The 22,415-nt window shown below is 46.2% G+C and overlaps 1 protein-coding gene across 3 annotated transcripts in view; it reads right to left on the reverse strand.

Moving 5' to 3' along the window:
• DMRT1 (doublesex and mab-3 related transcription factor 1) overlaps window positions 1-8,428 on the reverse strand; it is a 110,447-nt gene extending 102,019 nt beyond the window's left edge. Inside the window, exons 1-3 of one of the 3 annotated variants that reach the window (XM_054727585.1) lie at window positions 8,084-8,428; window positions 3,188-3,357; window positions 582-595 (exon numbers count right to left, since the gene is read on the reverse strand). In XM_054727585.1, coding sequence (XP_054583560.1) covers window positions 582-595; window positions 3,188-3,357; window positions 8,084-8,428 — 529 coding nt within the window. Of the gene's footprint in view, window positions 1-581; window positions 596-3,184; window positions 3,358-8,083 lie in introns of all 3 variants that reach the window. The other 2 variants (XM_054727583.1, XM_054727582.1) reach the window with 2 other exon arrangements.
• Between the last annotated feature and the right edge of the window lie 13,987 nt (window positions 8,429-22,415).

Consider the following 22,415-nt stretch of genomic DNA (forward strand, 5'->3'; position numbering starts at 1 on the left):
ATAATAAGAATTATATGCCACAGGGGGTATTATCAGGATTTTAGAGGTGCTTAGGTGGGGCATGGCCAAAAAATGTTTGGGAACTGCTGCTCTACATACATGCTGTGAATCTCAGCATATCTACACTAATAAAAGAGAAATATGCAAATTGACTATACCTCCGCGATGCCCACCAGCCAATCAGGAGTGGTATGCAAATTAACCCAACAAAGATGGCGAGTTAATTTGCATACACAGGCACAGAGTGAAGACTGAAGGCTCCGGCCCGAGCGAAGACTGGAGACTGAAAACTGAAAGACGACTGAAGAGGACTGAAGACTGAAGAGGCTTGTCTTCTCCGCTGCGGCCAGAGCAAACACCTGGGTCCCGGGTGCTGGAGGAAAACCAGTGCCGGCAGCCAGGGAAAGGAAGGCCTATTGCACAAATCTTCGTGCAACGGGCCTCTAGTGTATTAAATATAATAATATATGTATTTGTTGCCAACAGGATTTCACAGATCTTTGGTGGATTTTCTTAGAGCTCTTGCATTCTAAAACAGGGCCATTAAATGCACCTTTGTGAGAAATGGCAATGCACACTACTCAATATGGTAGGCCTTACCTCTATGTGTCTACTGAGCACTTGAAATGTGCTAGTACAAATGAGGAAATGAATATTTTAAATTTTTATTGTTGTAAAATACACCTAAAATTTATCATCTTAATCATTTTTTATTAAATTTTAGAGAGAGGAAAGGAGAGGGAGGGAAGCCGGGAGGAAGGGAGAGAAATATAGATATTAAGAGCCAAACATTGAGAATCAAAATGGCAACCTTTCAATGCATGGGACAACACCCAACCAACTGAGCTACACCAGCCAGGGCGCCATCTTAACCATTTTTAAGTGCACGGTTCAACAATACCTATATATATAAAAGGCTAAGTGACCGTCTGACCATCCGACCAGCCGGTAGGTATGATACACACTGACCACCAGGGGGCAGACACTGAATGCAGGAACTGCCGAGCTGCGGTGACTAGGCAGCAGCGGTTCTCGGGTGATGCACCCTGGAACCAGAGAGGAGGGAGCCCAATTCCGGGGTGCATCACACAACAACTGCCCTCTCACAATCTGGGACCCCTTGGGGGATGTTGGAGAGCCGGTTTTAGCCCAATCCCCACAGGCCAGGCCGAGGGACCCCATCTGCCAGGGGGACCCCTCTCACTCCACAGACGCCCCTTGAGCCACGGTGCCAACCCAGGTGCAGCTGGCCAAGGAGAGACCACGGGAGGTTGGCTCCAGGGCGGGTCTGGCGCGTCTAGCCCAGTCCCGCCCCACTGGCCACCTTCTAATTAATTTTCTTTCAATGTGCACGAATGTGTGCACCGGGGCACTAGTTAAATATATTTAGAATGTGCAACCATTACTATCATCCATCTCCATAGTTCTTTTCATCTTTGTGAAACTGAACAGTGATTTTCAACAGGTGTGCCACAAGAATTTTAAAAACATTCAACACCTATTTAGTTAGGGGCACTGACCTCTTTTTCCTTATATTGTCAAATTTTAAAAATGATAACAGCCAACAGGATAGCTGTCCAGTGTGAATGAATCAAAATTATACCTATTTTTTGGTCAGATCAGCAAAAAATATATTTTTTGGTGTGCTGCAGAATTTTAGTAATTAGTCTGTGTCCCAAGAGATGAAAAAGGTTGAAAATCATTGCTCTATACCCATTAAACACTAACTCTCCATTCTCCTCTCTCCTGACAACTACCATTCGACTTTCTGTCTGTATGATTTTGACTACCCTAAGTATGTAAGTGGAATCATACAGTATTTGTAGTTTTGTTACTGGTTTATTTCACTTAGTAAAATATCTTCCATTTTGTAGCATGTGTCAAAATTTCCTTTTCAAGGCTGAATGATTTGCTTATCGGTTCATCTGTTGATTGTCAGAACTTCCTTTTCAAGGCTGAATAATTTGCTTAACAGTTCATCTTTTGACGAACACGGGTAGCTTCCACATTTTAGTTATTATTAATAATGCTGCTGTGAACATGGGTGTGCAAATATCTCTTCAAGACCCTCCTTCCAATTCTCCTGGGGATATAACCAGAAGAGGAATTACTGGATCATAGGGTAATTCTATTTTCAATTTTTAAGGAACCTTCATACTTTTTTCCATTATCAGATGAACCATTTTATTGTCCTACCAACAAAGCACAAAGTTTTCCATTTATTCATATTCTCACTAGTGTTATTTTATGTGGGGATTTTTATAGTAACCATCTTAATGTGTTGGTATCTTATTGTAAGATGGAATCTCATTGTAATTTTGATTTGTTTTCCATAATGATCAGTGATGTTTAGCAGCTTTTCACGTGTTTACTGGCCATTTGTTTATCTTCTTTGGGTGAATGTTTTATTTCATTGTTATTAATCTTACATAGCCATGTGTGGCTAGGGGCTTCCCTATTGGACAGTGCAGCTCTAGACCATCTGGAGACCCAGTGCAATAAGGACAGTGAGCTCTGGGAGGCAGATGGACCAAGTCAGATGCTCTCTAGCTCTGCAGATTTATTTAACCAATCACTTAAACTTCCTATACCTCAGTTTTCACATGTGTAAAATGGGACTAATCCCTCCTACTTCTGAGAATGAAATGAAGTCAACAAACATACATGTAGCCCCTGGTACAGTCTTAGCACACGGGGGAGAGAATTTAAGCCAATGAGACACGCCTTCCCTCACATCCCAGTGCTCACTGAAACTTGATGCAAATGGATTGCAGTCATTTGCCAGAGAAATGGACTTTTAGTTCTAGAAAACAAGGATCTTTAGCTGTCACCAAAAGGACTGAAAAATGGAAGGGTGGGCTGTGATGAAATCTGGAAAATCTCGCTCCTCTGACATTCCTTGCAGATTCAGTCTTGGCTAATAACCAACAGAAAAGTAAAGCTGTTGAACTTCCAGTTCTAGAATACATGGCCCTCTCCTTGGTGAAGCTGCCAAGAACACCTGCCGAGGAAGAATCCTTTCAGAAAACCCTCTAAGACGATATGTGACTCGGGACGGTCCTGAGGCTGTTTTGGGGGCCTTGGCCCTTCTTGCCTCGTGCTCAGCCACACTGGGAAGCCCGGGTCCCCCAGGTTACCTGCAACAGCACTGGCGGGGGCGCCCACCGGCGGCGGCGGCGGCGGCAGCGGTGGGGGCGGCGGCGGCGGCGGCTGCGAGGAGCTGCCGCTCTCGGTCATCAGGCACGCGCTGCTGCCGTTGTTCTCCCTCTTGACCAGCAGCTCGGCCGCATTGGGCAGCGGGATGGGGTGGCTGATCCCCAGCTCCTCCTCTTGGGCCTGCTGCCTTCTCAGGGCCACCTGAAAGCACAGGGCAGCGGGTCACCCGAAGCATCACTCGCGCAGCTTTGAGAAACGACACTGAAGCCCCCGCCCACCCCACACGGCAGGACCCAGCAGCTCCGGGGTGAGGTCTGCACACCTCTCGGTGCCAGGTCGCTGTGATGTGCAGCCAAAGCTGAGAAGTGGTTGAGAGCCAGTGTCTGGCCCACAGTAGGCGCTCAAAAAAAAAAAATGTTCAGTAAATAAATTAGCATGTAAAGAAGGAAATAATGAGGCCACGCGCCCCTGGGTCTGGGAGAGGCCACGCGCCCCCGGGTCCGGGTGAGGCCATGTGTCCCTGGATCCGGGTGAGGCCACGTGCACCTGAGTCCGGGTGAAGCCGTGCCCCTGGGTCCGGCCGAGACCAAACCAGAGGAAGTCGGCCCTCCGTTACCAACATTTGTCCACCATCCAGAGCTGAGGGGTCAGTGCTGACATGTACACATAAGGAACTGGTGGACATTGAAATTGGGTCTCTAAAGAACTGTTGGTCCAGAAAGAAACTCACTACAGACTGATTCATTTGCCTGTCAGCATAACTATTATTGCTCGTCTCACATTCAGTTCTTATAAGTCTATATCTAGTGACATATGATCTCGCTCATCTAGGGGAAATGATGAACAACATACACTGATGAACAAGAACAGAACCAGAAACAAGGAGGCGTCGATCTGACTATCGGGCCTCAGAGGGAGGATAGGGGAGGTTGGGGGGAGGGGGGAGAGATCAACCAAAGGACTTGTGTGCATGCATATGAGCCTATCCAACGGTTAAGTTCAACAGGGGGTTGGGGCATCCGTGGGGAGGGGCGTGGGATGGGAATGGGGGGATGAGGACAAATATGTGACACCTTAATCAATAAAGAAATTAAAAAAAAAAAAAGAAGGAAATAAGGTTGGGTAGGGAGAATCGGGAAAAATGGTAGTCAGCCAAGCAGAGGTGTTCAATCTGGGAAGTCAGCACTCAACATCAGAAAGGCAGGAGAATGGGATCTCCTTCGTTCCACAAACCTGTAAAAGGCCACCGCGCTGGGAACAGCGATCAGCCAGAGACAGTAAGATTAGATTAGGTCCCAAGGTGCTCACTGTTTTAAAGGAGAAACAAGCCCTGGCTGGACGGGTGGCTCAGGAGGTTGGAGCATCATCCTGGGCACCAAAAGGTTGCATGTTCAACTCCCAGTCCGGGCACACACCCAGCTTCCAGTCGGCACCCGGGCCTGGGCGTGTACAGGAGGCAAACAGGCGACTCGAGACAGAATGGCAGAATGTGGCACACACACCACAGGAGAGGTACACACCGGTCCTACATTCAGAGCCAGACATGGCCTCAAGTGTCAGAATCAGCCCGAGGTGGTATTGGAACAGAGCCTGGAATATTAGATTGAGTAGGACTTGGACAGGCCAAGGATGAAGGGGCAGAGCCAGGGAAGCGGGAGGGCAGGAAAGTCAGGCTGCTTGGGACACCCCCTTCAGAGCCTGGGGTGGAGGGGAGGGAGCGTGTGGAGAAGTAACGGGGAAGAGGGGGAAAGGGCTGGAAGCTGGTGTGGAAGCCCCTGGAGAAGAGAGAGGCTGTAGGTGGAGAGAAAGCGAGAGGACAAGTGGATGGATATTCCAGGCAGGAAAGGAGGAGATGGAAGGGACCTAGCATACGTCCGGCACACCTGCCCGGCCAGTGTGGATCAGTGGTTGAGCGTCCACCCAGGAACCAGGAGGTTGCTAGGTGGACTCCCAGTCAGGGCACATGCCCAGAAATTTCGGGCTCCCTCCCCAGTGGGGGGTGTGCAGGAGGCAGCCAACCAAAGATTCTCTCTCATCATTGATGTTTCTCTCTCCCTCTCCCTTCCTCTCTGAAATCAATAAAAATATATTTCAAAGAAAGAAACTCCTCATAGCCCCTCTTCAGTTTATCTCCTTTTAAATAACATTGTTAAAGGTTGAAAACAGAGGTGTGAAGAAAATAAATTGTATGTAACAAAAAAGGGAGACTTGCTGTTGACTCTTGGTCAAAGTACCTGTACCTCAGAGTCCCAAAAACAAGCCAAAGTTGAAATCAAAATAAACTGGTTTGTTTTGAATTTTTTTTAAATGGTAAACTGGAAGCACAACTACAATTTATATATTGTTTTAGGGAAATTGTAGTCCAAATTCAGAAAGCTGATTAATTTGGAAGTCATTTTACTCATTATAAGAGGAGTTTTCAACTTACAAAAGAATCCTTAAATAATTATGCTTAAATCTTGGACTTTATATTATTAACCATGAAATTTTAAAACAGAATATTAAGGATCTGATCAGAAATAATAAAAATACCCACAGACCTGTGCAGTATGCCAATGCCTATATCTTGATTTACACAAATCCCATTCGTGCACAAAACATACAAAATACTCCACAAACTAAAGACACTTTTACAGCCCTAGCCGGTTTGGCTCAGTGGATAGAGCATCGGCCTGGGGACTGAAGGGTCCCAGGTTCGATTCCGGTCAAGGGCATGTACCTTGGTTGCCGGCACATCCCCAGTAGGGGTTGTGTAGGAGGCAGCTGATGGATGCTTCTCTCTCATCGATGTTTCTGACTCTCTCTCCCTCTCCCTTCCTCTCTGTATATATAAAAAAACAAACAAACAAAACAACAACAAAAAAAATAAAGACACTTTTACAAAGACCTCCCAAGGGTTCTTAGGAAATGTTATTTAAACAGGGAAGGTGAGGCAACTAATTAAACACACACACACACACATACAATTATTTCAGAGTCCTATTTAAGATGAATTTCAAACTATTTTAGGACTAAAAAAAAAAAAGGCTGCTACATGGTTTTTGTTTTGAAAGGTTTCAGAAACAACCCCAGCCTTCTGACGTGGAAAACACCGGAAGTTCCACATTTTCATAAAAGTAATCCTGAGTTGCCTTTGCTTTTAACATAACAAACAGCCTTCTCCCAAGTTAGTGCCCCTACAATAAAGCTTGTTCAAAATGAATATTTTTATTGTATTTTGAGGAAAATTCCCCATCCCAAGCATACTCTCCACACTATTTAAGCCAACGACTAAATGTTCAGAATATTTTTCTTCCTCCAAATACAGTATGTTCCTAAGGTGTGTGTGTGTTTTTTTCAGTGAGCTCATTGTGGTGCATTTGAATGCTACACTCAGCTTACTCTTCTCATCCACTGCAGATTAAGCTAAAAATCTAGAGAGAAACCAAGAAAAAAACAACCTACACTTCCATGACTGCACTCAGAATCTGTGAAGCCAAAATAGATCTCGTTTAAACACCCCCCCCCATTTTTTTTTTTAAAAAAAGGATGTATATAGAAGTGTAATCTTCAAACATTGGTGCAGTCCTGTTCAACGCGCTCAACTAAAACATTTTCATTTCTTTTTCTAAAATATATTTTATTGATTTTTTACAGAGAGGAAGGGAGAGGGATAGAGAGCCAGAAACATCGATGAGAGAGAAACATCGATCAGCTGCCTCTTGCACACCCCCTACTAGGGATGTGCCCTTGACCAGAATCGAACCTGGGACCCTTGAGTCCGCAGGCCGACGCTCTATCCACTGAGCCAAACCGGTTTCGGCGAAGCTAAAACATTTTCAACGGAGGACATTCCTCCCCCAAAGTAGCACATCGTTGGTAAAAAATATCTTGGGTATCTTTTCTTTTAAAATAACCTATCTTGAAAGATAAAACATTTTTAGCTGGGAAGAAAAAGTCTTCACTCTCTCTCCTAAAAATCCTTTTAGGATGCCAAAGACTTTACTTCCGTTTCGATGTTAAATTGCCGTCCTGCTTTTGCCGTCTTAAAGGAAAATGAGCCACGAAAGACGAACGAAACTTCGAAGCCCAGCGTTCCCTCCGCCGCGCACCTTTTTAAAGAAATTCTCAAGTTGTTTGAAAGTCGCACACAAAGCAACCCGCAGTTTGGATAAGTTGGGTCGGGGCGGCAGCGCCAGCGAAAACGCCGGTGACGGCGCCGCGGCGCCCAAAATGGCTGAGCGCCGCCGGCCACGCGGGGCGAAGCCGAAAGGGCGCCAAGAGCGCAGGAGGGCTACGCCGGCGGCGTCCGTCGCAGAGAAGTTTCCAGAAAAAGAGCTGCCCGACGGGAAATCCCGATCAGCGGGCAGCTCTCGGTTTCGCCCAGACGGGTAGCCCGGGCCCGCACCCTCGGAATTTAAGCGCAACTCTCCCCTGGAGGGCGGAATGGAGGGATCCCCGGGAACCCCCAAAGCGCCGATCCTGCAACTCTGCTGGGGGCGGGGACGGAGGTCCCGAGGACCTCTCCCTGCTGGGCGAACCTCCCACCCCCACCCCCCGCGCGCAATTCTCTGCTGGAGGGCTGGGTCAGGGATCCCGGGGACTCCCGAGCGAACCCAACTTTGCTATAAAAGCGGGATCAGAGATTCTGGGGACTCCCCGAGGGGCGAACCCCGCAATTATCTGCCGGAAGGCTGGGCCAGGGATCGCGGGGTGCCCAAGCCGAGTGAACTCCGGCAGCTCCCCGCTCCGCCCGCTCCCCGCTCCGCCAGCGCGATCGGAGACGCGTCCCTCCGCGCGGGGCGTCGGCGCGCGGCTGGGAGCCCGGGCGGAGCGCGCCGCAGCCGCCGGCGAGCACCGCCGCCTCCCTCCCGCACCCGGACCCCGCGTGGCTCTTTATCCAAAAAAGTTTGGGGCTCAGCCCCGGCCCCTGGGCGCCCGCACTCACCTGCGCGGCCATCACGCGCTGCCTCTCGGCGATCAGGTTGCACTTCTTGCACTGGCAGTCCCGCCACATGCAGAAGCGCTTGTGGCCCTTGAGCGGCGACGCGTAGCCGTGGTTCCTGCATCGCGCGCACTTGGGCAGCCGCGGAGACTTTTTGCTCCCGGCACCCGTGCCGGACGCCCCCGAGCCGCCGCCGCCGCCGCCGCCGCTGCCTCCGGCGCCGGAGGTTCCAAGCAGCGTCCCGGCCACTTTGCCGAAGCCCCCGGCCTTGCCCTGCGGCGGTGCCCCGGGGGCGTGCGGGGGCTCCGACGGTGCCGAGGGCTTGCTGAATGCGTCGTCGTTGGGCATGGTGCTCCAAAAAAGAAGCGCAAGGAGTCTCAGGGCGCCTCTCCGGCCCGAAGACCGCTACAAGGGAAGCGCCCAGCCGACGGCTAGGCTCCCGAGAGCGCGCAGGAGGCGTGTGCACTGCAGCGGGAGGTGCAGCGAGAGGAGCGCAGTCTGTGCTCGCAATGCCCAGAGTAGTGGGGGGTTGCGCCCTTTTATATTTTCTTTTGGCGCGCGCGGCGCAGAACTTTTGGATACTTTTAAGAATGTTCCCCGGACTGTCTGGGCGGGAGAGGGCGCGGCCACGCCCCCCGCCCCCCAAGTCTGAGAGCTGTGCTCCTGCTGCTAGTGAGCTTGCACAGTCTGCAAACACCAAAGGGCTGCTGCACGGAGGAGCTGGGCTCCCCAGGTTGGGAACAAAGTTGTGTATCCTAGTCCTGCAAGCTGCGTGGAGGAGGTGCAGACCACTCCGTGGGGTCTTGTCGTTCCCTTCCCCCAAAGACACCATTCTGCAAGCTCCGTGGGGCAGACTTTGGCAGAAGCCAAGTGGGAAAGTGGTTTCTTTCTCCCTTAAGATAATTTAGTATGAGGTTTTAAAAAAAAAAAAGACTCTGCACTTAAGCCCGCAAATAAGACCCTTAGTGTGTGGGGTTCAAGCGCACCAAAAATTGGGGCTTTCTCTTCTCCAGTTCCCCTTTCCTGTGCTTGTGTTCGTTTGCTCACAAAATTTCTACCTGCTGGCATAACTTTCAAATCTATAGTTCCAGCCTGTGTTGCTTCCCTCACTAAGGCGCATATAGCTTCTTGCTTTTGAGACAGCTTCACTTAGGATCTGCAAAACTCAGCCTTTAAAAAAACCTCATGCAGACATTTATCAAAATTCATTCCACACTTAAGATTTGTGCATTTTGCTGTACGTATACTATAATCATATCTCCAAAAAACGCTCCATCATCTTACAGCCTTCGCCCCACCCCCACCCCGACGCCACCCCACCCCCACCCATGTTTGTATCTTTCCTTGCACAGCCATCCGTCCCTAAAAGCCTGGTGATCATTTCTTCCTACACACCAGGAAAAGAGCTGCCCATATCACACGCTAGCCTTCCTCACGTCTGATTCTCTGCAGTAGCTTCCAGTATATTCCATGCACACAGCAGCTGCCCTCCCTACCCCCAGCAGTGACTCCGTATTGTTTTCCATGTGAAAAAAAAAACACACAAAAGTTAAAGACCTAAGATTACTGCTTAAAGGACCCAGAATGATCTCCCTCTGCATTTCTCAGCCTCATACAGTTACCCACCAGTTTGGAGGCGCTCTTTGTTGGCCCAGGGCACTTCCCTGACTTTGCAATGGCCGTTGTGCAGCCTGGGGGGTGCCCTTATATCATCCCCCATGCTCTTTGCTTTTCCCCAGTGTCAGTACTCAGGTTCCAAATTCTGGGCCCCGACCTTAGGGGGACTAGGTCTACAAAGGACCCTGGCCGTTCCACTTGGGCTTCTCATCAAAATGGTTGTGTAGTGACCCTCTCTTTCAGCAGGGGTGGGGGTGGGGCGAAGGCTGTAAGATGATGGAGCGTTTTTTGGAGATATGATTATAGTATACGTACAGCAAAATGCACAAATCTCAAATGTGGAATGAATTTTGATAAATGTCTGCATGAGGTTTTTTTAAAGGCTGAGTTTTGCAGATCCTAAGTGAAGCTGTCTCAAAAGCAAGAAGCTATATGCGCCTTAGTGAGGGAAGCAACACAGGCTGGAACTATAGATTTGAAAGTTATGCCAGCATTTTCAGACTGAGCTCTGAAATCCTCTAACCTGCCTTTCCCATTCTTATTCTGAGGTCCCTCTTAAAGGCTCTTTTGCTCACTGGATTTTCTCCATTACTGTTCTCTGTCTGAAATTTAGTTCCTAAAGGAGGGTCTAGCTTTACACAATACCTCATATCCTCCCCATTGAGCCAGTGAAACTCCTCTCTGGATAGAGGCCAGGGTGCGACCATTCATCTCATTCTGGACCCTGTTAAGTGATAACCACTATTTTGTTCAGTAATATCCCTAAGTCTTCCATTAAAACCAACGTGCCAATTGCTGTTATCTACGATTTACTTTTCTTTTTCTATATTTACATTTTAATACATTAGCTAGAGCTGAATCATTCCCAAAGCTCAGTCAGTTTTAGAGAGTGAAGTAAATGCTGCACACAGTGGCTGTTAAATCTCAATTACAGGGGAACCATATTTCTTATGAGCATCCTATCCCTGGAATCTGTGATGGAGGAATTTACTAGTAAGCCTACAGAAAATTTGGGACCCGGAATCTATGTGACCAAGGTATTAAAACATAAGATATTGTGATACAGTTAATGACCTAATAAAGTTTTTATTCACAAACCACAGAGGAGGTACCAGACACGAAATGATCCAAAATTGAATTAGGAACGCCCCAAGGATGAACAGTGTGGTCCTGGATATTTGGAGTAGTCTGACCCTGTGGTATCCTTTCTTTCCTCCCCACTTTCCAGAAACCAAATGCATCCTATATAATAAAAGGCTAATATGCAAGTCGACCGAACGGCAGAACAACCGGTCGCTATGACGCACACTGACCACCAGGGGGCAGACGCTCAACACAGGAGCTGCCCCTGGTGGTCAGTGCGCTGCCACAGGGAGAGCACCGCTCAGTGAGAAGCTGGGCTCACAGCTGGCAAGCGCAGCAGCGGTGGCGGGAGCCTCTCCTGCCTCTGCAGCAGCGCTCAGGATGTCCAACTGCCTAAGCCGTCAGTTGGACATCCCCCAAGGGCTCCCGGACTGTGAGAGGGCGCAGGCCAGGCTGAGGGACACCCCCCCGCCCCCACCCTGAGTGCACGAATTTCGTGTACTGGGCCTCTAGTAAAGAATAATGATGCAGATCTGTATTTATTGAGGTAGAAAGATATCCAAGCATGCTGACAAGTGGGGGATGGGGGCAGGACGATTCTAAAACATGGCAGGGTTAGGCAAAGACTTCTTAGGTATGACACCAAAAGCACAAGCGATAAAAGAAAAAAAATTGATAGACTGACTTAATAAAAATTTAAAAACGTTGTGCCACATTAAGAAAGTGGCTCAGTGGTTGAGCGTCGCATTTGAAGCAGGAGGTCACAGTTCAGTTCCTGGTCAGGGCATATACCCGGGTTGCAGGCTCTAGCCCCAGTTGGGCGAGCGGGGCGGGGAGGGGGTGCCGGAGACAGCGGATCAATGATTTTCTCTCATCATTGATGTTTCTATCTCTCTCCCTCTCTGAAATCAATAAAAATATAATTTAAAAAAAAAAAGAAAGTGAAAAGGACCCGGGCCAGTGTTATTCAGTGATTAGAGAATTGTCCTGCACACCAAAAGGTTCTGGGTCCAAATCCCAGTCAAGGGCATATACCTGGGTTGTAGGTTCGATCACTAATCCGGTTGGGAATACCTAAAGAACTGTGGGAGTGTATAATAAACAGACAATCCAATTAAAATTTGGGCAACATTTTGAATAGACATTTCATCAAAGAAAATATTTGGATGGCCAATAAGCATATGAAAAGATGCTGGTTATTAGTCATTAGGGAAATACAAATCAAAACAATGAGATGTCTCTTCACAACCACTAGGATGGCTATAATAAAAAACAGATAATAACAAGTGTTGGCTAGGATGAGGAGAAGCTAGAATTCTCATATGTTGCTGGTAGGAATGTAAATTGGCATAGCCATTTTGGAAACTTTACCATAAGACCCAACAATTCCACTCCTAGATATCTACCCCAGAGAAATGAAAACATTATGTACACACAAACATTTCTACATGAATATCCATAGTGGCATTATTTATTTGAAACAATCCAAATGTCCAACAACAGTGGAATAAATAAGCAAAATGTGGCATATAAATACAATGGAATATTATTCACTATCAAAAGAGGTAAACTAGTGATATGTGCTCCAGCAAGATGGAACCTTGAAAACACTATGCTAAGTAAAAGCGGGTTCAAAATACCACACTTGTATGTTCTCATTTGCATGAAATGTCCAGAATAGACAAATCAATATATAGAGAAAAATGACTTGTAGCTGCCAGGGGGTGGGAGTGGGAATGCAGAGTAAGTGCAAATGGGTATGAGAGATTTTCTTGGCATGATAAAATAGTCTAAAATGGGATTATGGTAATGATTACAAAACTCTGTACTGCAAATAAAATTTTTGAATGATTAAAACAAGAATGTAATGGTATATGAACTATACCTCAACAAAGCTGTTTAAAATTTTGAATTAAGGACAAAAAAAGAAATCCCATGATGTACAGTATGTTTCCACGTCTGAAACGGGAACTAATGTGTATTTGTATCTGCTTGAGTAGGTATTTGGCTCTCTGTAGGTTATAGGATTATGGGTGATAGTTTCCTCACGCTTTGTTTTTGTTTTGCTTTTTCAGAACAGGTCTGTGTTCTTGCTCTCTGCCTCCTGTCTCGTCTGCCTTGGTTGTGTGGTAGGAACTGATGTCTGGGTTTGGGCCTAGCCTGCACAGCCTCAGCCCTCCAGCTCACCAGCTGTCTTAGCATTAGAATTTGGAACTCATGCTCATTTCACAATAAATTATTACATGTTTTGCTTTCCAGTTACTATAGCTCTGTGGTCTTATATTTTGTTTATTATCTGAGTTTTAAAACACTTCGAAGGCATTACTTTCACCATCAGATAAAAAAATACATTATTTTTTTGGTGAGGCAGGATAGCATCGTAATTAAATAATCTTAGGCAAGTTTCTTAACCTCTGTGATTCAGTTTGCTCATCTGCAAAAGAGAGTCATAATAAATACCTACCTCCAAGGATTGATAGGGAGACTAAATTAGTTAATACTCACGAAGTGCTTAGAAAAGTAGCTAGCACACAGTAATATGTCTATTATTATATTACTAGAAGCCCGGTGCACAAAATTCGTGCACAGGGAGGGGGTCCCCTCAGCCCAGCCTGCACCCTCTCCAATCCAGGGCCCCAGGATCGGGCCTAAACCGGCAGTTGGACATCCCTCTCACAATCTGGGACCACTGGCTTCTAGCTGCTCACCTGCCTGTCTGCCTGATCATTCCTAACTGCCCTCCCCCCACCAGCCTGGTCGACCCTTACTGCCCCCTTGCTGGCCTGCTCACCCCCAACAGCCCCCCACCAGCCAGCCTGGTTGCCCCTAACTTCCCCCCCCTCCCCCCGCCAGCCTGGTCGCCCCCAACTGCCCCACCTGTGGGCCTGGTTGCCCCACGCAGCATGCTGTTCGGTCGTTTGGTCGCCCCTCACTAACCCCCCTACCAGCCTAGTCGCCCCACGCAGCCTGTTCGGTCGTCCATTCGGTTGTGATGGTCGCTTAGGCTTTTATTATTATAGATTATAGGATATTATTTTCATAATGGAAAGAAAAAAATAGTAGGAAAAAAAGAGTAGAAAGGTTATATATACATATAACCTTACACATATTGGGAAAGCTTGTGGAGGGGAGAGCTGTATTAAAAGCAACAATGATAAATTTCATCTACTTTTCATTTTGTCCATGGAAAGCAGTTTTTGCCCCAGGATTTTATCCAACAGATAACAGGGAAAAGTCTCTGTGGAAACAGGGATGAGCAAAAGTAGTTTTAAAGGTTGTAAGTACTCAAAACCCAGAGTTTATTCTTGTATTATTAATTAATCATTGTATTATTTGTGTTCTTTTTAAAAAATATATTTTATTGATTTTTTACAGAGAGGAAGGGAGAAGGATAGAGAGTTAGAAACATCGATGAGAGAGAAACATCGATCAGCTGCCTCCTGCATGCCCCCTACTGGAGATGTGCCCGCAACCAAGGTACATGCCCTTGACCAGAATCGAACCTGGGACCCTTCAGTCCGCAGGCCGCCGCTCTATCCACTGAGCCAAACCGGTTAGGGCTATTTGTGTTCTTATTGTTGTTATTATTTCATATCCTTACTTATGATTTATCTTTTAGGTAAAGGTGGCTGGTACTTTAACCTACTTTTGCCCACCTCTATGCATGAATCCACATGAAGTCCAAATATTCAGCTCGACAGAGTATCAAGTGTGGAGCCGTGAATCAGCTGCCTGAACCAAGGTTCTGGTGTACAACTGTGTGTGCTCCGTGCCCCGGGGACTGGTGGAAGGAATCTAGGGAGAAGCCCGACTGGTAGGGCCGGGAGCATTTCATGCAGGAGGACCGTGGGCGAGAGGGAAGGCTGAGCTGTGCCCTGTGTCACCAGGTTTGAGTCGGCACAAAGGAGAAAACAGGACATTCTAGGTCGTGGGAACAAGGGACAGAAGGCTGGGCATGGGGAGTGAGCCTGGGGGCTGGGGGAGAGGGCACAGACATGCCAGTCTAGAACAGGGGAGTCAAGCTGGAGCCCAGCGGGAGATAAGGGTGGAGAGATAGTATGGCACCTTGCCTGCCAGTGAGGAATTTGGCATCTATCCTATAGGCAAATGGAGAATGATGGAGGCTTTGTCCTTGAGGTGCTTGAGGAATGAAAGTGGGGGGTCTGCCAATCACTGCGTGAATTCAACAAACCACTTAACTGTCTCTGAGCCTTGAGCCCCTATGAGGAGATGACGATATCGTAGAACCATGCCCTCCACACACAGAGTGGCTTGGAGGAGCAGGAGAAATTTGAGAGCAGATGACACTGGGCCCGGGTTGCTCAGGAAGATGGCTATGCCTGAGGCTGCAGCCGTGAAACTGACTTACCAGCCATCTTCCTCTGTGCATTCCAGTGCCCAGCAATACCCACACAGATGGCGTGCTGGACAGCGTGGCTGGCGTGTAGGAACCCAGACAGGCCTTGCCAAGAGTCAGGCTGCCTGTGTTAGAGTCCCAGCTTTGCCACGTACAGCTATGCACCAGCTGGGCACACCACGTACCCTCTATGCCTCCAGTTTTCCATCGGGAAATTGAAAATAACCTGAGAATTGTAAAGATGCGATGACATGTATATAAAGGGCTTAGATCAGTGCCTGCAAGAGACTGAGCACCATCTAACTGGGAGCTTCTGGTGTTTTGGAATTCTGTAGGAGGAATTCTGAAGCACAGATTGACAATAAAGGGACGAGGAGGCAGGTTTTAGGATCTGGGCGGTTTGCTAGTTCCTCCCAAGTAAACCGCTCCCAAGAAGGACAGTAATTAGGAGCCCAGCCGGGAACGTGGAAATGAGTAACAGAACCTCTGAGAAGCAAACATCTGTCCCAGAGCACATCACGCCCACACTCTCTGAGCACCTGGAGCCAGGCTCAGGCTCTTAGGAAGACAAAAGGACACCGCCAGGTGTCACATCATGAGGAGCACGATGGCAGAACAGCAAAGGTGAGAGCTGACGGCAGGGAGGAGGCAGCACAGCCACAAGCAGGGAAGCAGGTTTGAGTTACCCAGGGCAGAGCCCTGGGGGAGCACCACGGTTTGGTTGTTATTGTTTTAATTTTGTTGTTGTTGTTGTTGATTTTTAGAGAGAGAAAGGAAGGGAGAGGGAGAGAGAGAGAAACATCAATGTGAGAGAGAAACACCAATTGGTTGCCTCCTGGATGGAACCAGAGATTGAACCTGCAACCTGCGTATGTGCCCTGACCCAGAATTGAATGCACGCCCTTCGGTGCAAGGGATGACACTCCAACCAACGGAGCCACACTGGCCAGGGCTGCACCTCTGTTTTAGAAGAAGGTCCAGTGATGTAATCCCTGAGAGTTGTAAACAAAAAATTAAACCATGTCCAGTTCCTTTCTCTCTGTTCAGTAAAAGTATAAGTATTCTGGGATACTTCCCAATAAAAATTGCCAAAATGTAAAATTTTGACATTTAAAGGAGAAAGCTTAAATTATTTAGAAAAAAAACAACAACTATAATACACTGAGTGGCCAGACTGTTATGATCTCTGAATGCATAATCATCTGGCCACTGTGTGTGTGTGTGTGTGTGTGTGTGTGTGTGTGTGTGTGTGTGTATTAGTGTGTGTGTGCATGAATTGGTGCATGGGTGGGGTCCGGCCAGCCTGGCCAGGGGGAAGGGGACATGGGCGGTTGGCCGGCCTGCCTGCTGGTCGAACTCCTGGTCGAGGGGACAATTTGCATAGTAGTCTTTTATTATATAGGATAGGATATACACTGAGTGGCCAGATTATTATGTGTTCAGAGATCATAACAATCTGGCCACTCAGTGTACAAGTTAAATGAAGTAATCTAGAGAAAATGCACTCTAAAGAAATTTAAAGATGTATTTTAAAGATAATGGTACACGATTTTTCAGTATTAACTGCTGTTGGCAATTATTGGCAGCATAATGACCCTTTTCCATCAATTTAAAGGAATAGAAATTACTTACCATCACATGTTTTTCTTACAGGATCGATTGCTTAAACTTTCAAGAAGAAATCTGGTTTAAAAATTTTATTTCTACAAAGTTAAATTGGATGGAGAAAAAGTAACTACATAGATTTACTGTTTGATATTTGTGAAGAGCAAACAAATGTCAAATTGCTATTTTAGATTTTATTCTACAAATGCCTTATTTTAACTGACCATTTGTAAATAAAAGTAATTACTTTTCAAATTTGATAATCCATCCCAAATTACCATCTATTTAAATATTTTTTAAAATTTTTAAAATATATTTTTATTGATTTTTTACAGAGAGGAAGGGAGAGGTATAGAGAGCTAGAAACATCGATGAGAGAGAAACATCGACCAGCTGCCTCCTGCACACCCCCTACCAGGGATGTGCCTGCAACCAATGTACATGCCCTTGACCAGAAGCGAACCTGGGACCTTTCAGTCCGCAAACCAACGCTCTATCCACTGAGCCAAACAGGTTTTGGCTAAATATTTTCTTATACAATTGATTCTCTGGTAAATTGAAGCTTTACCAAGAGTTTTCCTGTGCCTTCTGCTGTAATAGGCTTAAAAGAAGAGGGAAAACTGTGAAAACAAATCCTGAAATAAAATCTCATTTAAGTGTTTCAAATGAATTGGGAGATTAAAATGTGTATCAACAAAGGTGTTCATATAATAGTATACCCCACCTTGTGTTCAATAGCCACTCTCTTGCTGATATCTAGGTTTGTTAACAAAATAAAAACAAGACAAAAAGACAGATTACCAGTGCTAATAACAATGTAAATAAGCCTGTATTTTTACCATATGCTGTTTATATGAGGTAGAGAGTTGGGAATAGTAAAATGAATATTTTGTGACTGATTCAAAGTTTAAATATGGAAATCTTTGGTAGATACATAAATATCGGCTATTACGTATTTTATCAAGCCTCCCGCCCCCACATAAAAAAGAAGGCCTTGTCAATTTTCCACTTTATCAAAGAATGGAAGAAAACTACACTTAGTTTTAGAGATTATATTATAAAAAATATTCACCTAATTCCTAAAGATAGAACAACGAGCTAAGAAAGCAAACAGTGAGAGTGACTGTGGTATTCATGCCAAGAATTAGATTAACTATACTCATTGTAATTATTAATACAGATTCTTGTAAAACCACCTGCAACTATAAAATGTCAAAAAAGTAATTATATTCACTCATACATTTCCATAATACTACTGATAAATACTGCTTGAGTTGATTATATGGTTATTGTCAGAGCCAGCTGCTGAGACATGAGGGGCCAAACCACCACGCCCTTAACCAAATGTGACTTCAGAAATATGATAAAGCATGTCCCTGGCCCAAGGAAAAGATGAACTATTTCACCATAGAAAACATAAGTAACAGTTCAGTTCAAGAGATGTCTCCAGTTAGTGCAGGAGTCATTACCAACTGAAAGGAATTTAGGGAAGAAAAACACTGAGGACTTGGAGCTCCGAGGGAGGATCCCTGGAAGGCTCCCTGGAAGAAGCAAGCTTTCAGAAAAGCAGTATTTCGATTAAGGAATCGAAACATGAAGGGGTGGTGAACTGATGCAAACTACAATTAGATCTTCCAAGTGGGGACTGGGCCTGTCCCATGATGGGAATATACATGCATCCTTGACTCTGTCCCTGAAGTTTTCATCCCTGGGGTGCTCACTACCTCCATCCCTCATCGTTCCATGCTCCTCCTCCACGGTCCTTCGTGGAAGCATTCCTCCTGCTTCAACAGGCTCAGGAGGACTCCAAAGCCTTTCTTTGCTTCCAGGAATCTTGACTGAGACAAGCCTGGAGTATTTTTAATTATTACTTACAAATACTACTAAAAGCTGGGAAAAACAACAAGGAAATAATCAAGAGTGCCGTGAATCGACACACTCCGGATTGCAAAGCGTCATCTCCTATTTCTCTTCCTGGGGACCCCGAGGAGAAAAGGTCTTGGCTGGGGCTCTCCCAGCTACAGCCAGGGGTGGCCCCACGAGGCAGGGGCCATCTCTACGCAATAGCACACCTTCCCCTCCCCCCCTTCGCCAGACAGTGGGTCTCCCCATGTGACTGTGCCATCTCGCACCCTAGTCCTAGTGGAGGTCCTGGGAGGGGCAAGGAGTCTCCCCGCCCCCTTCAGGCCCCATTTCCTGCCCGGAAGACCCGCCCCCTCTGCAGTGATTGACAGCGTCTTCGGCCCTCTGGCAGCTCAAGTTGCTGTCCACCTGGGAGTGTGCATAATGAATTCTTATGGGGGGTGGCGGCATGGTGGTGTTGAGGGTGGTAGGGTCCTCGTGTTAGAGAGTGGGATTGATATCCTTACATCTAGCGAAGTAGGCGTGCCAGGTAACTTACATAAATATTGCATGGGTTGTTCTTATACTAAAAAAGATTGTTCCTTTTTTCAAGGTTGTTCCTTGTTTACTGAAATTCACACTTAACTGATGTTCTATATTTTTATTTGCTAATTTTGAGGGCTCTACTTTTAAGGGTCCTCAAGAGACACCATTTCCCCAAGGCCCCTTAGAAGCGGGGAAAAAAAGACCCTGTAGACCAGGGGCACTCCTGCTGTTTTTGTGTGGCCTGCAAGCTAGGAATAGGTTTTGCATTTTTAAATAGTCGAAAGAAAATAAAAAATGGAATTTTGGTGACAAGTAAAATTACCTGCAATTCAAATCTGGGTGTTCATAAATAAAGTAAAAAAAAAAAACCCAACAGTTTTATTGGAACACTGGTTCCTTTATGTTTGTAGCTAGCTGCTTTGGAGATGCAAAGGTAGAGTTCAGGAGCTGTGACAGAGGCTGTATGGCCCACAAAGCCTAAAATATTTACTACCCGGCCCTTTAAAAAATGTGAGGATCCCCCGCTGCACACTTCCATTTTTTTAAGGCTCCCAATATGATTTTTTTTTTTTTAAAAACACACAAAGATATGTCCATATGGGTAATGCATTTGGAGGTATGCCCAGAGGCTTTGTCTGAAATGGTAGTCCTGTCTTTGCCCCTCAGACTCCCTACCTGCCTCCAGGCCCCTGCTGCCTGGTGGGTTAAAGGATAAACATGACTTAGGCCCTCTCTGGCAGAGCTCATGACTGCCTGGGAGATGGCCACGTAAAGAGGGTTCTGCTGGAAGTGTGTTAGGGGAGTGTATCAAGGATGGGGAGGAGAGGAGAGTGTAGCACCCAGCCTTAGCAGGCAGGCAGGAAGACAAGAAAGAGCATCTATTTCAGCCAAGCGGGAGGATAAAGGTACAGATGCATGCAAGTGTATGATGTATTCCTGAAATGAAGTTAAGTTTGGCTAAACCTGAGAGGCAGGGCATGGCAGGTGGGTGGGGCAGGGGAATACTTAACAAAGTTCATATTGAGCTTTCTACGTGCCTAACACGGCTATAAGTGCTTTCTGTATTCACTGATTTCATTATCCTAAGGGTCCTGTCATTGTCCCCACTTTATAAATGAGGAATCTGCAGTACACAGAGCTCAGGTGTCTTCCCAATCTAAAAAAAGGGAGAATAGGAGGAGGTGGACCCTGGCTCACCATTCTTAACCTCATTCTAAAAAGGCCAGACTGGCCCTAACCAGTTTGGCTCAGTGTATAGAGCATCAGCCTGCGGACTGAAAGGTCCCAGGTTCGGTTCCAGTCAAGGGCGTGTACCTTGGTGGCAGGCACATCCCTAGTAGGAGGTGTGCAGGAGGCAGCTGATCAATGTTTCTAACTCTCATCACTCTCCCTTCCTCTCTGTAAAAAATCAATAAAGTGTGATTTTTTTAAAAATAAAAAGGTCAGACTGCTCATCTCTCCTCACTCAGACAGTGGTGGTGGGAACAAGAGAGTAGTGGGAATGGAGAAGTGAGATATTCCTTGGCTCCCGGGACCATCTCAGACAATTGTGTGAATGGTGATAGCAACTCAATTAGGGTGATCTACATTGAGCCCTCTTAGAGTAAGGTGACCAGACGTCCCGCTTTTGGCGGGACAGTCCCGATTTTTAACAATTTGTCCCGCGTCCCACGGCGTTTTAAAAAAGTCCCGATTTTTGGAAAGAATGCACGACAAGCTAGGGAACGGCGGGAGAACGGGAAGGGAATATACGGTTTTCGGCGGCCATGTGGCTATTTAGCCAGGATATGAGTTTTATATTATTTTTGTTAATTTTATAATGTTAAACTTTAATAATAACAAATAATTGTTGAGAACTGATTATCGAGAACTGCTTATCAAAGTTCGCATTGTTGATCAGTTGTTAGAATTCGACCACCATTGTTTGGACTTAATGAACAATGGCATTTTTTGGGATTGGCAACGACGAAAACATTTTGTAACTGTCTCTCAGACGATACACATCGTACTGCGTGCTAGTAAGCTAGTTAAACAAGTGATGTCATTACAAATCAGCTATTCAGATAATTTAGGTAAGTAAGCCTTGAAAGTGACACTTACGACTTACGTTACGGCAAATTCATGACCTTTTAAACAACGACATCAATCTACTAAAAAAAAATTCACTCAAATGAGAAATATGCCAAAGAATAAAATAATACCATACATAATTTTTTATTATATTTGTAAATTGTACTTATGTTGAAATTTAAAAAAATATATTACAATACTATTTTTGCGTTCTATGAAAATTTTTGTTGCTCCATATAGACCAAATTTTTAATCAAGAACGCCCCCCCCCCCCCCCCCCCGGTCAATGGTGTCCGGCTTTACCAATGTTAAAATCTGGTCACCTTATCTTAGAGCCACAGCAAACAAAACAAATGCGCAGGTAGTCAGTGAAGCGCGATGCAGACTGTAAATGCTGTGGAAAATCAGAGCGGAAAGGACACGATGATTCCTGCTCATAAAGGAGTTGTGAGGTGTCCGAGAAGCAGGCCTTTCAGCTAGTCTTCCAGACACTCAGAAACAAGGCGTGTTTCTGCGGGAATCTTCTCCGTCTTTCTGTTCGTTCCTGTTCACAGCTGTTTCCCCAACACTTGTTAGGCTCAGCGGCTCACTAATATTTGTCCAATGAGTGAGTCGATTTAAAAATATACATGTAATTTCAAATGGATAACAGAGTCACGTGGTTCAAAAGTTAAAAGACTCAAAAATCGAAAGAGTGAAGTCTCTTCCCTCGTCACCCTCGTCCCCAGTGCCCCTCCACAGAGGCAAGTCGGTTTTAAATTTTTTGAGATTTATTGCGGTGATCACCACTTTGTAGACTGGCCGGATGGTACCTTCCACCATGGATGGAGAAACCTACCCTCAGAATCTGACAGCTACAGAGGTGGCCTGGTCCGGGGAAAGACCGGCTTTGGGGCCAGACAAAACTTGAATTCCTATCCTTGCTCTGCATTTCCTTGGGAAAGCGACTGCATTCCTCTTTAGCTTTCACATCTGAATTGGGGATAGTGATTCTCTGGGGAGATGAAGATTAAATGAAATGAGGTAATGAATAGAAATAGCCGGCCGAGGTGTGTGGTGCATAGGAGGGAATCCGTTCTCACCTTCATTTAACGGTGTGGCTGTGCTGTGACCCCTTCACTCCACACACTGTGACAGGAACCGCTTAATGATCTGGAGGGCTACAACATGGATGAACCCTGAAAACATCACGCTAAGTAAAAGAAGCCAGTCACA

Source organism: Eptesicus fuscus, chromosome 15 (genome assembly GCF_027574615.1).
Source record: "Eptesicus fuscus isolate TK198812 chromosome 15, DD_ASM_mEF_20220401, whole genome shotgun sequence".
NCBI lineage: Eukaryota > Metazoa > Chordata > Mammalia > Chiroptera > Vespertilionidae > Eptesicus > Eptesicus fuscus.